The sequence below is a fragment of the Anopheles arabiensis genome, assembly GCF_016920715.1.
Source record: "Anopheles arabiensis isolate DONGOLA chromosome X unlocalized genomic scaffold, AaraD3 X_pericentromeric_contig0046, whole genome shotgun sequence".
NCBI lineage: Eukaryota > Metazoa > Arthropoda > Insecta > Diptera > Culicidae > Anopheles > Anopheles arabiensis.
This window is the reverse complement of record NW_024412124.1, coordinates 34768-51462: the sequence shown is the minus strand read 5'-3', so window position 1 is coordinate 51462 and position 16695 is coordinate 34768. Positions and strand designations below refer to the sequence as shown.

The following is a 16695-nucleotide window of genomic DNA, read 5'->3' as shown; positions in this document are numbered from 1 at the left end:
AATCGATTTCGCTAATCGAAGCCCAAGAACAGCTGCTTGAAGCTCTAACCTACTGGCTTGTTTGAAGCTCTTGAAGCTCTAACCTACTGTTGTCTAAGGTACTGAAATATACTTCAATGGAGCGACGCGTGTCTTTCCCCTATTAGTGCGACCTCAACGTGGTCGTTGGTCTCAAACCGGAAGTATGCGACAGCAGTATAGTCGTCCTTACCAGCGTCGACGAATACGTGCAGTTGTATTTTTCATTCAGTTATTGTCACAGATTCGCGATAGCAGCGTGGTATCGAAATGTTTTGGAGGGTTGGAATATGTGCAAGCCATTGACTCCACATCTCATAGATGGATTGGGGAACCTCGTCGTCCCATCCAACATTCATCCTCCAGGTCTCTTGCAATGTTACCTTTAAGAAAAGAGGTGGCCAGCAATTAGTCCTAAAGGATCGTATATAGACATTAGCATACTTAGGATCTGACGCTTGGTTGGAATAGTGGTTCCCAGCAATAAGTCTTCATTACGTGGAGGGATTTTGAAGCGAAAGACATCTAGTTCTGCATCCCACCACATACCGAGGACCTTCTGAGTGGTCACAGTCGGTTCAAGGTTGAGATTTTTCTGTTGTTCGCTAGACGTAGTACCAATTGCTCGACGTACTTCTTCACAGTTTGATATCCAGTTGTGCAGCGGGAAACCTCCTTGTTCATGGACGTATAAGACGTCTTTGGCAAGCTTAATCGCATCACATATCTCCTCTTGGCTCGTCAGCATGTCGTCTACGTAGTGGTCTTCCTTGATACAACGTGCTGCAATCGGAAGCCTTTCTTGAAACCGTTCAGCGTTCAAGTTTTTTACAAATTGAGCACAGCTAGGTGAGCAAGCGGCGCCGAATGTCATTCGTTTCATTACGTATTCCTTAGGTTCGGTTTCATCCTTGTTCCACCTCCATAAAAATATCTGACTATCATGATCGTTGGGACTGACGCGTACTTGATGATACATCTCGGAAATGTCGGCAGCGACAGCTATCTTGTACTCTCGAAATCTGCGTAGTACGACGATGAGTGGTGTCAGGAGGTCAGGACCGGTAAGAAACATAGAGTTTAGAGATGCTCCACGGAATTCTGCTGCAGCATCCCACACTACTCTGATTTTATCGGGCTTGTTGGCACTAGAGACAGGAAATACTGGCAGGTACCAAGTTCTTGCCGACATCATACTTTTCTCGGTTTTAGGAAGTTCTTGTACGTAGCCTTTCTTGATGTGTTCGCTGATCACTGCATTCATGGCTACTCTTAGCTCTGGTTCTCGAATCAGGCGTTTCTCAAGGCAATCGAGGCGGCGTAGGGCCATTGAGCGATTATTTGGCAAGGACATATTTTCTCGTTTCCATAAGAGCCCTACTTCGAATCTTCCTTCTACAAACTTGGTTTGTTCTCTCAGCAAGTCTAGCGCTCTTTTCGTTGCCTTTGGTAGTGGTGGTGTACCGTTAGATTTGTCCAAGTCGAAGCTTCCTTTAAGAACGGCATCTAATCTTGCTTCTAGGTTAGAACAAACGCAAAGTCTCGCGTTATGCGTGGCTAATGTTACTTTCCATCCATCACCCTGAAATTGAGCGCAGTGTCCAGACACAACCCATCCTAAACGTGTTTTGGTGGCGACTGGTTCAAAGGGTTCTCCTTCTATGGCCTTCAAAGGTCGTGTCAGACGATAATTGTCGATCCCTATGAGTAGCTTAGGAGCTGTATCACTATATGAGCTTATAGGAAGACCTCGTAGGTGGCGATACTTGGACGATAATGACTCCATCATTACACGTTGACCCGGGAGACCTAGGCTTAGTACCGTTCTTACTGAAGCCATCTCGAAACGTGGTGCATGTTGTGCTGTACCGAATACATCTATGGCTAAAGTCACCGAGTCATTTTCTTCACGTTGTTGACCCCGGTCCATGAGAGGCAGAGCGGTTGTGGGGATCCATTTAGGCCTAGTTCCTGTAGCAGGCCTTGTTCCATCAGGGTAACTGATGAGCCTTCGTCCAGGCATGCAAGCGTTTCCACGACCTTTCCTCGTCCGTACAGCGTTACTGGAATGTATCTCAGCAAAACGTTTAGGTTATCGGTCGAGTGAAAATTGCTACGATACTTGCCTGAGTTACTTGTGGAACCGGTTTGATGTAGAGATGCATGATGTCGAAACTGGCAACCGTCAACTCCACAGGGACGCGACTCGTGACACTCACTTCGATGAGATTTCAAGCAGCTCCTGCACAGTCGTCTGGTTCGAATAAGGTTCCACCGCTGCGTGACCGACATGTGTCGGTATTCGTCACAATTCATCAGGCTGTTGCAGTGGTTATCGCAGGCACACCTTATGTATGTAGATGATTCAGGTTGGTCGGAATTCGTTATCTTTTCTGTTGCAGCGTGTACGTTGACGTGTCGAGGATTGCGTTGACGTTCATTACGCACTGGAGCGATGACATGTAGGCAGGCATTCTTGATCATCCGCATATATTTCCCAAACTCTTCCAGAGATTTGTGTTTTAACGTTAAACAGTGCTTTCCCAATCTAGTTTCATTGAGGGGGAAGCAATCCCATAACTCTTGTAGCACCGGTCCGTCGTAGCGTCGTTCGACGTCGCTGTTCCTGACGGTGGCGCAGATTTCTTCTACGGACAGGGCAAAATCTACAATGCTATCGAGGCGATCTTCCTTCGGCGGTCGTGAATGGCGGATCTGGTCGAGAAGGAATCTATGACCATTTCCAGTCTTCCAAACGTTTCCTGAGTGTCTCGATGGCTTCTGGAAGATCTTCGGCGCGTCTCAAGCGGCATTGCACCGCCTTCAGCGCTTTTCCTTTCAAGGCTTGCTTCAACCGGATTATGTTTTCTCTGGGAGAGAACCCGCACATCTGCGCTGTATCCTCGTAGGTTGAAATGAAAGTTAACCAGTCTTCGTATTCACCCGAGAATTGAGGCAGCTCACTTTTTACCACGTGGCGTGCAGACACCTGACTTTGGCTCAGCTCGTATATCTCATCTGAATACGCCGTAGAGCTGAGACGAGGGAACTATTGGCTCGTTCCCCGGGTGGAGAAGCGCTGTGATGTTCTTAACCACCTCGTTTAGCTTCTCTTCCAGAGTGTGCGGCACGCTTGGCGGTTCACGATCGCGTTTTCTTACCACGGGAGTCTCGGCAGCCATGAGGCGTCGAAACAGCTGAGCCATCTCTTCCGTGATGGTGTCACTACTTTCCTTTATAAGGTGGCGCTGTTTCGAGTCACAGCTCGTTGACGGCGCGACAGGCGCACTAGCAAACGACGACCGGCGACGTAGGCCGGTAGTCAACGGAGCAGTAGACTCAAGGCAAACTGCAGGTCTTTTTTTCTCTGTGGTACGTTGTTGGTCTACTAACGGAGGATAAACCTCCCGTCTTTCCACAGTAGGTTGCGGAATACGGCTGGTCGAAGGGTTGGCGAGTGGAGGATCTACCTCGCGATGCTCTAGTTCAACATCTCGCGGTTCTTCAGCCGGCGGAAAATCTTTGTTGCAGCAAGGTTCACAGTACCACTCCCGGTCTAGAACCGTCTCGTCTTCCTCGACACAATCAAAGTGGAACGCTTGGCCGCAGTCACTACATTTTACCACATCTACCATCGCCTTTTCACCGCATGTACCACACGCGCTGGTACTTTTCATTTCACCCACCATTTCGTCACGTAGCATGTGGGTTTATTTGGTAACGAAATAAGCGAATAATCCAATTAGCGAGAAAATGAATTTTTTAAAATGTTACGTCAAGTAACCGTCGATTCTACCGAAAGGATTCGCACAAAACTCGCGTTCACTAGTTTTCTTAAACACCGTTTATTTCGCAATTTACAAGTGTTAAAAATTCACTGGTTTCTTAGCAGCTTTAGCGTACGAATGGGGTCAACGGCTTTCGGACGACGGCACCACGATCACCACGGATTATCCAGCTTCACGGATGCTAAATCGCCACGATCCTTCCGAGAACTGTATACGTCGTACTGTTAGCGCCACCTGTCGTAGTCTAGCCGTTCTAGTTACGGTGACCCAGCTAGCCACCGATGCGTTAGTCGCAACAGTCTGTGTGCTGATAGTACTGTCCGATGTCTGGATACACTCTATTCATCAGGGACTGCACATCACCTTTGGGATCAGATATTACAGGTAAAACAAGTCCCGTGGTACAGTATCGGTCATTAAGATAGAACCCTGGTGTTTTCAACGCACCGTGCACTTGTTTTGCCACGTGTGTGTGTGTGTGTGTGTGTGTGTGTGTGTGTGTGTGTGTGTGTGTGTGTGTGTGTGTGTGTGTGTGTGTGTGTGTGTGTGTGTGTGTGTGTGTGTGTGTGTGTGTGTGTGTGTGTGTGTGTGTGTGTGTGTGTGTGTGTGTGTGTGTGTGTGTGTGTGTGTGTGTGTGTGTGTGTGTGTGTGTGTGTGCGAGTGCGCGAGTTTTTGTCTGACAGTGTAGCTTGACATGGTTTCATATTGCGTTGAAAGCATTCTGTTTATGTGTGTCATCATGTGAAACAGCGTGTGTTTACACTTGGATAAAAAGCTAAAGTTTGCATCGACAGCAGCGCTTGTTCCTCGGACGAGAACGCAGGTGTGCTGTTTCATGAATGTGAATACGACACCGGTGCGAAATGAAAACGCGCACAATAGCAATGAACTCGGCATTCCCTCACAGGTGTTTCACTAGTGCCCGCCATTGAAAGGCATGCGTGCATCTCTGCGTTGAACGTTGTGTGCGCATGGGAAACTTTTGTGTGTGCATTGAGCAAGAGCGCAGGTGTTCTTTTCAATGGGCGTTTTGTTTCATGAGCTTTTTTGCTGCTCGACAACGATGTGATTCATCGCGTATAAAAGCAGAACGCAGGCAGTGCACGGCATCAGTCGTGTCCAAGTTTTTAACCAGTGTGTTCTTGACGGTCTAAGCAAGCAATTTTAGTAACAATGGGTCGAGGTAAACATTGTACCGATTATCAGCGCCATATCATTAAGCGAATGGCGGCTGCTGGCATTAAGCGCAGAACGATCGAGTTCGTGATGGAACGATCGCGCACGTTTGTGGCAAACGCGCTTCGGACAACCGAAACGCGCAAGTCACCCGGACGTCCTCGGAAGACCACGGCGGAGGAAGACCGTAAGATCGTAAACATATCGAAGAAACATCCGTTTAGCTCGGCACCAGAGATCCGAGGCAGACTGAAATTGGCGGTGACGCCGAGAACAGTTCAGCGAAGATTGGTCAGTGCCGGGCTACTCGCGCGAGTGCCACGCAAAGTGCCCAATTTAACACCTGCGCATAAAAACGCACGGGTGTTATTTGCAATTGAGCACATGTTCTTCGATGAGGAGGTGCTCTTGATCCGAAATACTGCTTCAAAACTTTCAAGCATGGCGGTGGTAGTCTCATGGTGTGGGGATGCTTCTCCTACTATGGGATGGGTCCGTTGGTTCGAATCCACGGTAATTTAAATCGTTTTGGGTATCGAGACATTCTTGATACTCATTTGCTATCGCATGCTAGGAAGAACCTTCCTCGGTCTTGGATGTTTATGCAAGACAACGATTCTAAGCATACTTCTGGAACTGTCCAAACTTGGCTTGCTGACAACAATGTCAAAATAATGAAGTGGTTTTGCCCTTAGCCCGATCTCAATCCCATTGAGAACCTCTGGGCAATATTCAAGAAGAGGCTGGGTAAAAACATACCGGAAGATCTGGATCTTCGATCACATGCAAGAGGTGTGGAGCAAAATTCCACCAAAAACGATCCAGAAACTAGTGATGTCGATGCGTCAACGCATGATTAATGTCATCGTGGGCGACGGCAATAAGATCAAAAACTGAGCTTATTGCATTTTTGAATAGGGATCACTGCTCGCAAGGGCGGTGGTCCTGCTAATTACAACAAAAACCTAACCCAAAACACAAAAAAACTACTAACAAATCTATCCGAAACGACATACTTGTGAAACAAACACACACACCAATACACATTCAAACATACATACACACACACACACACACACACACACACACACACACACACACACACACACACACACACACACACACACACACACACACACACACACACACACACACACACACACACACACACACACACACACACACACACACACACAAATGTACACATACACACACATGCACACAAACACAAACACACAAAACCACACATAAACCTGTCCCAACGGGTGCATGCTGCGTTGAAAACACTAGGGTCCTATCATTCTGTCCGATACTGTATCTTGGCATATGACTTATCGAATCCCGGGAATGTCGCATGCCGACTCTCGCCGATGCGGAGCAAAAATTCTGCGAACTTTCACAACTCTTCAGCATCTTGTACAGTCTGGGCTGTCTGCATGCGCATATTTTCCCGCAATTTTTGTTTGCTATGAGACGTTTGGTTTTGTGAATTGGGACATGATAGACGTTTATGACGTTAGGATGACAGGTTTTGATTTGACAAAAGGAGTTTCGGACACACGTCCAGATAGAGAAACAGAGGAAGAATTAAGAAACACAACGTAGGATCTGAATAAAGGAATTCCAAACTAAACATTGGTGCCGTGACCAGGATTGTGAAAATTGTGGAAAATGACGGATTTCAGCTCGGACGAAGAAGCTTTCCTTGGGTTTAAAGATTCATTTGTTAATGAAACGATGTTGCCGGCCTGCCAACAACAGCAACCTATGTCAAGCAAGATGGCGGACAAGTACGATGAGCAAGCGCAGCTAGCCCGTAAAAGTAATGAACAAACGAAAATAGCCGGCAAGAAAGCGCAGAGAGACGCCATCTTGCGTTGCATCGAACGGATCGACAATTTTGCAGAGCGAGCAAACGGCATAACGCAGGAGCAAGCAACGACTCGGCTCAATCGATTGGAAAAATGCTGGATGGAATTTGAGGCAATTGCCAACGAGTTGCGACTCTTGGATGATGCATGCCATTCTGATGAAAATGAGCAGTTATATGACGCCGTAGATGAAAATTGTATGCAAATTGCGGATCTCATCAGATTGAAGATTAGCCCCCACCAGTAGAAGCTCCAGCAGTGCGAGTGAAAGAGTCGGCTAGTCAAATGCAAGATAGTATGGGTAAATCAAGCTGCCTTATCAAATTACCAAACTTGTCGCTTCCAGTTTTTCAGGAAAATACGACGAATGGCTACCTTTCCGCGATATGTTTGAGGCAAACATTCACACTAACACAACTCTAGCGCCTGTGCACAAAATAGCCTATTTGAAGCAATCGTTGAAAGGAGAAGCTGCTAGCCTGATTAATTCTTTTCCATCGACAGGAGCAAGCTATATGCCAGCCTGGAACGCTCTTGTTGAGCGATTTTCGAATGAGTATGTACTAAAAAGCGTTACGTTAGTTCTTTATGGCAGTATCCCGCTTTGAAATCCTCCAGCCAGAAGGAAATCCACTCATTAGTGGGCACGTTTGAGCGAAATATAAAGCTTCTGAAGCAGTTAGGAGAGAGTACTGATGAAAGGGGTATGCTTATTATCCAAGTTATGCTATCAAAGCTGGATGAAAAAACACACCATGATTGGGAGAAATATGTAGAAAATTCAAAAACACAGTTTGGATGATTTAGTGAAATTTCTTCATGTTCAGTCTCGAGTTCTAGATGCTGTTAAAGAGGATCGTGTTCAAACCGGCAAATTAAGAAAGACAGTAGAACGACAATTGGCAATGAACGTAACATCCCCGATTCAGATTTGCGTAAAATGTGGAGAGCAACACCTACTTCATACATGCAATCTATTTAACAACATAACAATTGGATGACAAATATCAATTTGTAAGCGAAAAACGGCTCTAACTGTCTACGCCCGGAGCACGTCTCTATGGTATGCAATATGAGATTTCGATGTTCCGAATGTCATAAAAAACACCATACTATTCTCCATAGAGAACAGCTAAATGGATCGCTATCGGAACAAATGAACGAGTTGAACGTGAACGAATCGAGTAGCACCACCTCGTCAGTAAATGCAGCTGTAACCGCATCGCAAAATCATATATTTTTATCTACTGCGATTATTTTTGTTAAAAATTCTTCAGGAAAGCAGAAACAAGCAAGAGCGTTGATCGATAGCGGTGCACAAGTAAATATTATATCAGAAGCTCTATGTCGCAGTTTGCATCTGAACGGAAAAGGTCGCAGCCAAGAGCTAGTAGGCGTAGGCAAATGCCCGGTATTCACAGCTAAAACCGTTGAAGCGGAAATAGCATCAAGGAACTTCGCCTACAAACGTCGAATGAATTTTTCGGTGCTACCAATGATTACTGGCTACCATCCGGAACGTATCGACACGTCACTATTTAATCGTGATTTTCAATTGGCTGATCCCGAGGCTGGCAATGGCGGTCAAATTGATATTTTGCTGGGCTCAGAATACTACCATGAATTTTTGCAGACAAAGGGCCATGGTACAGTCAAGGTTAGGAAGCCTGTCGGAAACATGCCAGCGTTTATTGATTCTGTCTTTGGGTGGTTAGCGACCGGTAAAGTAAAGAGCGAAGCTGATGATAATAAGAGCATCGTTCCGCAGTCGATCATGCATGTTGGTACCAAACCTTCGCTCGAAGAGCTCATTGTTAAATTTTGGGAAATAGAGCAAATTCCAGAGGCCGTTAAATGGACGTCCGAGGAACAAGAGTGTGAGGACAGCTTTCAGCAACAACATGATCGCGATTCCTCCGGGAGATATATTGTGAGATTACCGTTCAAGCACGCTGGAGTGGCTAAAAACTTAGGTGAGTCTAAATCTTTTGCTATGCGACGTTTTCAGCAGCTAGAACGCCGTTTCGACCGAAACCCTGCTTTGAAAAAGGAATATGCGGCAGTGATTAGTGAATACGTAAGTCGAGGTTATCTGCAAAAGGCTAAAGGTGATAACGATATATCCGTACAATGTTTCTTGCCTCACCATCCTGTAGTAACAGAATGCAGCACTAGCACTAAAATTCGTCCAGTGATTGATGGATCGGCTAAGACAGCGAGCGGCTGCTCGTTGAATGACGTATTAATGAAAGGCCCGGTCATCCAAGATAGTTTGCTGAACCTTTTGCTAAGATTTCGATTGCATCCGATTGCTATAGCAGCCGATATAGAGAAAATGTACCTCCAAATAAAAAGTCCATCCAGACCACACCCCGTTACAACGAATACTTTGGAGGAGCGATCAATCTCAGCCGGTAGAAACCTATGAGTTGCAGCGAGTAACCTTTGGTTTGTCCCCGTCTTCCTTTTTAGCGACTCGTGTTTTAAAACAACTTGCTCTTGATGAAGGCGATAATTTTCCGGTCGCAAAGAAGGCACTCTTAAATGATTTCTACGTAGATGATTATATAGGAGACGCCGATACAGAAGACGAAGCCTTGCAGTTGTATGAGCAACTCGTGAAGCTACTTGCGAAAGGAGATTTCCGTTTACAAAAATGGAGTACGAATTCAAAAATGTTGTTAACGAGTTAAAAATGAATCAACGGATAGTGATGGGCAAATAAAGGTCGAAATACTTGCTGCAAAATCTAGACCAGCTCCGTTAAAGAGAAACAGCTTGGCCCGATTGGAGCTTTGTTCGGCAGTGATGGCGATAAATTTGTGGAATCATGTAAGCAAATCAATGGGCATGCAAGAAATCGAAACATTTATGTGGAGTGATTCTAGAGTGGTTTTGCATTGGATCAAATCTCCTTCGTATACATGGGTCACTTTTGTAGCAAATCGGGTATCGTTGAACCAGGACATCGGAAAGTGCTGCAAATGGATGCACATTAGAGGTACAGAAAATCCGGCTGATGTAGTTTAAAGAGGAGCTCTACCCCAGCAGCTATTATCGTCCGATTTGTGGTTCCATGGCCCTAGTTGGTTTTCATCGCCACAAGAAGAATAGAAGGAAAGTAAGATGATAGAAGTTCCACCTGAGGAAATGATGGAGCGCAAGAAGCAGAACATAGCAGCAATTTCGATTGATTCGGTGAATTGGGTGAAACGTTTTTCTTGCTATTGGGACACTAAGATTCACGGCATACTGATTTATTCGTCAAAATGCTTCAAAACGTCTACTTTCCGAACGACATGCGAGAATTATCATCCGGAAAACCTGTACGTGCAACTTCTCGTTTAAAATCTCTGCATCCTTTTATCGATGCAGATGGATTACTCCGTGTTGGTGGCCGTCTACAGCAAACTGGGATCATGTACTCTGGAAAACACCCTTTGCTACTACCAGGAAGTAGTCATTTTGCCAAACTAATAGCAGTCGAATATCACCGCGGATTGCTTCACGCAGGTCCTCGCGCCACGTTGGCTGAAATGCGAAAGGAATATTGGGTGATCGATGGCCGACGAATTGCTAATTCGGTTTGCAAGAGCTGCGTAACGTGCTTTAGAGCAGATCCTAAAACAGTATCTCAACCTATGGGGCAACTTCCTGAATCTCGTGCTACGCCTACGCGCCCTTCTCGGTTGTAGGAGTTGACTATTGCGGGCCATTCTATCTCAAGCCGTAGGGCTGCTGCAACAAAGGCATACGCGGCTGTATTTGTCTGCTTTGCAGTCAAAGCAGTGCATTTGGAGTTAGCGGATTTTGCAGCATTCCGTCGTTTCGCGTAGAGGATTTCCCACTAAGGTTTACTCAGACAATGGGCTAAACTTTCGAGGAGCAAACACTGAGCTAATGGAGTTGCATCGTCTTCTCAACGATCCGCATCATAAGGAGGCTGTACTGGCGGAATGTGCTAGGAACAAGGTAGAATGGCACTTCAAACCCCGCGTGCGCCTAATTTTGGTGGACTATGGGAGGCAGCAGTCAAGTCGGCGAAACGTACCTTGCGAAAGCTTTTTCGCCTGCAACGTCTATCGTTTGGGGAGATGTCAACAGTGCTGGTACAAATAGAGGCGCAAATGAACAGCCACCCTTTAACTCCCCCTTATCTGAAGATCCTAGTGAAGTAGATGCCCTAACACCGGGGCATTTTCTCATCGGGACGGCTTTGATGGCGCTGCCTGATAACAACGTTGTGAACGTCTCTGAGAACCGCGTGCGCCGATTTCAATTGCTTCAACAGCTAGCAGCGGCACTGGAAGAGATGGAGGACCGAGTATTTGTGTGAACTACACAACAACAATCAACGGATTCTTGTTCCTCAGCGTGTGGCTGTCGGCTAAATGGTGATCTTGAAGGAGGATAACGTTGCTCCCTGCGAGTGGCCACTAGCCAGAATCCACGAAGTTCATCCTGGTTCCGATGGTATCGTTCGCGTGGTAACTCTTCGCACACAACAAGGGTTTCTGAAACGTTCAGTGTCGCGCGTATGTTTGTTACCATTTGAAAAGGAAGAGCAGAACTAGTAGATGTAAATTTAGGAAATTTAGGTGGCCGTAATGTTTGCTATGAGACGTTTGGTTTTGTGAATTGGGACATGACAGACGTTTATGACGTTAGGATGACAGGTTTTGATTTGACAGAAGGAGTTTCGGACACACGTCCAGATAGAGAAACAGAGGAAGAATTCCACGCAAACAATGAGACCCCAAATTTTGAGTGATTCAGGCCGAGGGGTATGAGGAAGCTTGAGGAAGCAAGGAGAAACGCGCTGCGATGAGAGTTCGCATTCTGTTTTACACGCGCGCTTCACTAACACCAATACAAATACCGTGCTTTGACGAGCCGTCTGTGAATGTGTGTGTCTTCTTTCAGCGAGCTCACCAACTTGGATCTGCTCGTCACATCGTGTTGTCTCGCTCACACTACAGCATCGAACCATCGCTCCGTATGTCCCCCTCCTACGCGTACAAAACCACCAGTACAGCGCGACGCTTTGCCGGAGATGGTTGTGCGTGTTTATTTCTAAGTCCCGCGCGCAGTGTTTAGTGCGTTGGTGCGCATTTCGTCTAAGTCTCGTGCGCCGGTGTGTTTTGGTGAAGTGTGCAGTGAATAAACAGTGTGCACAGACGCACATGCAGTGCGTGGATCGACAGGTAAGAATTTGCTGAACAGAGTCAACGCAGATTGTCGACAAGTTTCCCGCAGCCTGGCTCGACCCGGTATGACGTCATTCGTGAGTATGAAGGATTCTAAATGTGTACTTTAATGTGTACTATATGTTTCAATAAAGTGTTTAATGAAATAAAAAATGACCGTGTTTGTGTTTAGTTTTAGAATAAGTGCATGAAAGAAAGCGAAAAACAAGAAGCTTTTTGATGTGTTGGTAGCATGGCTCGAAAGAACACAAACACATTGAGAACTGCAGAGCGCACCGTGCGTTACGGGTTGGGAGGGAGGGCTCGCGCGAGGGTGTAACTCATTCGTCGAAGAGACACTGTATTTCGACAGCGTCACTCAAATCACTCAAAAAATACACTCATTTTGCCGGACGGGTTAAGAAACACAACGTAGGATCTGAATAAAGGAATTCCAAACTAAACAATTTCAATATCTTAAATTTGCTCCACAGCATGCTCTGCCGGATGCACTGCTGCAGAACCTGGGTGTCGGTACCACGTGGAACAATTGGCAGTATCTGCCGAAAGTCGCCACACAGCAGCACTACCTTATTACCGAACGTTTGGCGATTTCCCAAACGTCCTGGAGGGCGCGATCGACAGCTTCCATAGTATAGCGGCTGCTCATGGACGCTTCGTCCCATACGATAAGCGATGCCTGTCGCATCAATTCAGCCTGTGCTGACTACACGGATGTTGCAGGAACTATTAACGTCCAGGTTAAGCGGTAGCTTGAATGTGGAATGTACTGTTCGTCCTCCTGTCAGTAGCAAAGCAGCAATTCCTCTCGAAGCCTCTGCGATTGCAACTTTTGATTGGCGTCGCGTGTACGCAAGAATTGTTTCGAGCAGAAACTACTTCCCGATGCCACCAGATCCATCAAGGAAAAAAGCTTTCCATTATGCGTCTCCTCTCCTCTGGATTGTTCTGTGAAACCCGAGCTATTCACTGCTGCAGTAACTACGTCGTACACCGTTCGATGCTCGTTGTTTAATCGGTTCAAGTTTGCTAATACGTTATCCAGCTCATCGATAGCATAAGAGCGCTCTGCGTCCACCAGGGAGTATGTTTCGGCAGTGGATAAGGCGGATTGTAGCAGGTCTGGCCGTATTTGTACAAAGTCGGCTAACTGCGGCAGACTCGGAAACATCGTCAGCGCTTTCGGCGGCGTCATTTCACGCAGGTACTGGTCGATGAGTCGCAGCGCTTTGAGGTGCTCGACAGCTCGCAGCAGCCGATTCTGCTCAGAATCTTCGACGGTGTAGCGGTCCTGATTTTGCCGGTGAAAGTCTTCACAAAAGTGGTCCACGTTAGCGTCCCACAATAAGTGAGGATTTTGGGACATTCCCTCCGACAATATAAGGGCAAACAGGTGAAAAGAGACCGTATCCTGTATGGTCCTGGATATTTGTGTCTCGTCCTGTAGCAGTCCGGACATCATCGCCGCTTCCTGAAACGTCGCACACGTGATCTCGTTCACTGTTCGCAGGTCCAAAAACGATGTCGGACCCTTCCGGTAACAAAGTAACAATCTTAAGCAGTACCGTTCCAGCTGCGCCATTGAACAGTAAACCATGCGACCAATAACAATGGGGGCCTTCACGATTCTAGTCAGTTTTTTGTATGGAGTTTGGCAGTTGGAGGCTGAAATCATGTAAACACTCCATACAAACCACACAAAAACTAGCCTGCAATTTTCAGTCTAGATTATTCTAGCCACAAAGCTAGAATTAGATTCGAGTATCTGCTCGAAAACACGGTGTTGTTTACATTTATCCCATGGTGCATTAAAGAAATCAGGTGATCGAATCTGGAATCAAAGTGTATGTAGTCCAGGTGGTCTCATAGCATTTTTTTATAACCAATTTTGAACATCACTTTTTGACCGAACAAGTGAAAACTTTTGCTCCAACGAGCTTTCTGGAGGCTTGACGAATACTCAAAACACTCTTAAAATCATTATTCAGAAGCAGAAGCGATAAAAATCCGCTGATTTTGGAAACCGTTTGGAACAGGCACCGTCCCGCATGCAAGGTGCTGTTGGATTCGCCGACCACACGGTCCGTGCATCATGCATGTCCGGATGGTTGCGTGGAGCCTCTCGTTTGACGGGTCTAGAATTTCTGCTGACACTCCGGTCGTATTCCGAGGCCAATCGAGGTTTATCCGTGTCTGCTAAAATCATCAATAGATGAGCGTGCGGCAAACCACGTTTCTGATATTCAATTACATGAATACGTGCCAATTCGAGGTCAAGTAAACCAGCCGAAAGATCTGTCAGGACTGCCTTCAGCTTCTCCCCGAAGACGCGAGCCGTCAGGTCTGGTCGATCGCTCACATTCTGCCCCGGGAATAGGGCTTCGGTGACTTCCGTTCATTTTGGATTACAGGTACCCGTGATGAAAGGTCAGGTTTTCCCATAGCCCGCACGATGGCCATTGCATCTTGGATCGCTACCGGGGTACGATGGTGCAAGAATAATTCGTGTTCCTGTTCGGTTTAATGTGCGCCTGCCATGTTCAGCTCCAGGTTGTTGTTCTGTGTCCATCACACCAATAGAGTCCATCACACCTGCGTACACGTCAGCACGAAACTGCGACTGATGCTGTCGTTGGTACTTTAGTCGCTGCTCTTCAATTGTGCAGGCCTGGTCAACGCAGTACTGCTGCATCAGGCGCCCACTCCGATGTATTAGTGAATCATCTCTATCTCGCGTACACATTCGGTAGGCTGCGTACTCACGGGGAGTCACCTGACCCCTTGGGGCTAATGCTTCATTCCCTTCGTGATTCGCTTCATCAATAGTATTATTGTTTTCGTTCAGGCCTTGCCCTCGTCTGGTAGCCTTAGGAATCCCGAATTTCCAACCAACTTCAGCATGCGGGTGTAGCAGTGGGTACTGCAAAGCGTCGTGTATCTGATGATATTCGAACACACGCATTAGATGGCCGGAGGCACGTAACTGCAGTACAATATCACGTGATTGGTCCTGCCCGCTACCGATAAATATTCCGCCGATTTCATCTGCGGTTGGTCGATTATAGCGCCGCCGATCTAGTCCTTGTAGCCGTGAGTGTATACGCAACTGCATATCCTCATTTCCTCCTATCATTCGTTTGTGAGCGTGTTGAAACACTCTTGTCATTGGGGTAGACTGCATGAAGATGCGCTGCAGGGTGATCACAGTTTCTCGGACCATATCGTTGTTTAGTGCAATACGTGTGTCCACCGTCTCATGTTGTGCTCGTATCGTAAAATTAGAGTTGCGCATACGCCGGTACATGACCCGATAGCCGTCCAAGGGTTCCGATACGATGGCATAATGCTCCCTGAATACGGTACGTGAAAGGACCGCTACCGTCAAGGACAGTCCGATCCTGGCGCACTGGATTATTTGGCCGTACGGATGCACCCATCGAAGTAAATGCAAAGGCATTATCATATGAGCGAATGTTCCGCAGGAATTGGGCGTTGTCAAAAGTGCAGATAATTCATAGGGTGGACTAGAAAAGGACTGATACGTAGGACTGACTATCCTGCTATGGTAACAATAAGTCACTGAAAGCCAAGCTCACTTCACTAGTGGGTACAGGCAGGCCTTGACCGACAGCGGTTGTTGTGCCAAAGAAGCAGAAGTAGGACTGGAAAAAGAAGGCAACCTAACCTGCCCACCATTGCAGCACAACGTTCCAGTTTCGCTTTGCCACTTTTGTGCGCCCATCGCGAGCGCCCAGCCAATGCCGTTTTGACCAGTTATATGATTCGTGGTGGCCGAGTGCCAAATTGATTGTGCGTGTACCATAACGATCGTGAACCCTCTTCCGTCGTATTGCTTCGCACTGTTGTCGCAATGGATGCTGGACGGCATCGTTACACACTGGTGTAGAGTTCGCTAGGTTTCACATCGGTAGAGTTTGGTTGGTGTGACGCTTCACGGTGTCATTTGTTGTTCATTCCTGTTAAAATTCTTACTTTGACATACATTCATTGCATTCTTAGTTTGACGTTTAATTGTTCTGCCGCTCTTCCGTCGCGCTCCGTGATTTTTCAGTAAATTTCTTGTGTTTTCTACGTCGCATCGCATTGTTGCCTATTCTACGGACTATTAAACTGCTTCACATCATCGTTTCGTCTTGGCGAATTGTTTAGTTGCACCACAACTGTGGTTTCCTGCTGTTTTTCCTGCTCGGCTTAGCAGTGTTGTGCTGTGATTACGCGTGATTTCGCGATGGCGGCTTTTTGCTTCTCTTGTGCTGAACCGCTAGAGGCCACCGGTTGCATCATCAGTTGTGCATATTGTGACGCTACGTTTCACCGCGGCTGTTGCAAATTGCCCCCTCGAGCTGATTGACGCAGTATTGTCCAATGTCGACCTGCATTGGAGCTGCACTGGAGTGCATTGGCTGCACTAACATGCTTAAAAATCCGCGCTGCCGTTCGGTAAAAGAAATAGGCGCCCAGGTCGGTTTCCAAGCCGCCCTCAACTCAGCTGTAGCAGCTATTGGCAAGTTCGTTGAGCCTATTGTCGCCGAAGTTCGCAGTGGTTTTACCCTCCTTCAAACTGCATCCACGCCTCACAATCGGAACTCTGATCCTCGACCAGCTACTGGTAGA

General features: G+C 46.8%; 1 protein-coding gene across 1 annotated transcript; it reads right to left on the bottom strand.

The window, feature by feature from the left end:
* Positions 1-250: 250 nt before the first annotated feature.
* On the bottom strand, positions 251-1933 carry LOC120908213. The gene is made up of 2 exons (XM_040319162.1): positions 463-1933; positions 251-401 (listed from the first exon to the last, which is right to left on the bottom strand). Exons 1-2 carry the CDS (start codon positions 1856-1858, stop codon positions 334-336), a joined length of 1464 nt encoding a protein of 487 aa, XP_040175096.1. The 5' UTR covers positions 1859-1933; the 3' UTR covers positions 251-333.
* Between the last annotated feature and the right edge of the window lie 14762 nt (positions 1934-16695).

Coding starts and splice junctions, on each gene's coding strand:
- LOC120908213 (XM_040319162.1), bottom strand. CDS start 1,858: ATGGCTTCAGTAAGAACGGTACTAAGCCTAGGTCTCCCGGGTCAACGT. Junction 402..462: donor AACCAAGCGTCAGATCCTAA/GTATGCTAATGT, acceptor CTTTTCTTAAAG/GTAACATTGCAAGAGACCTG.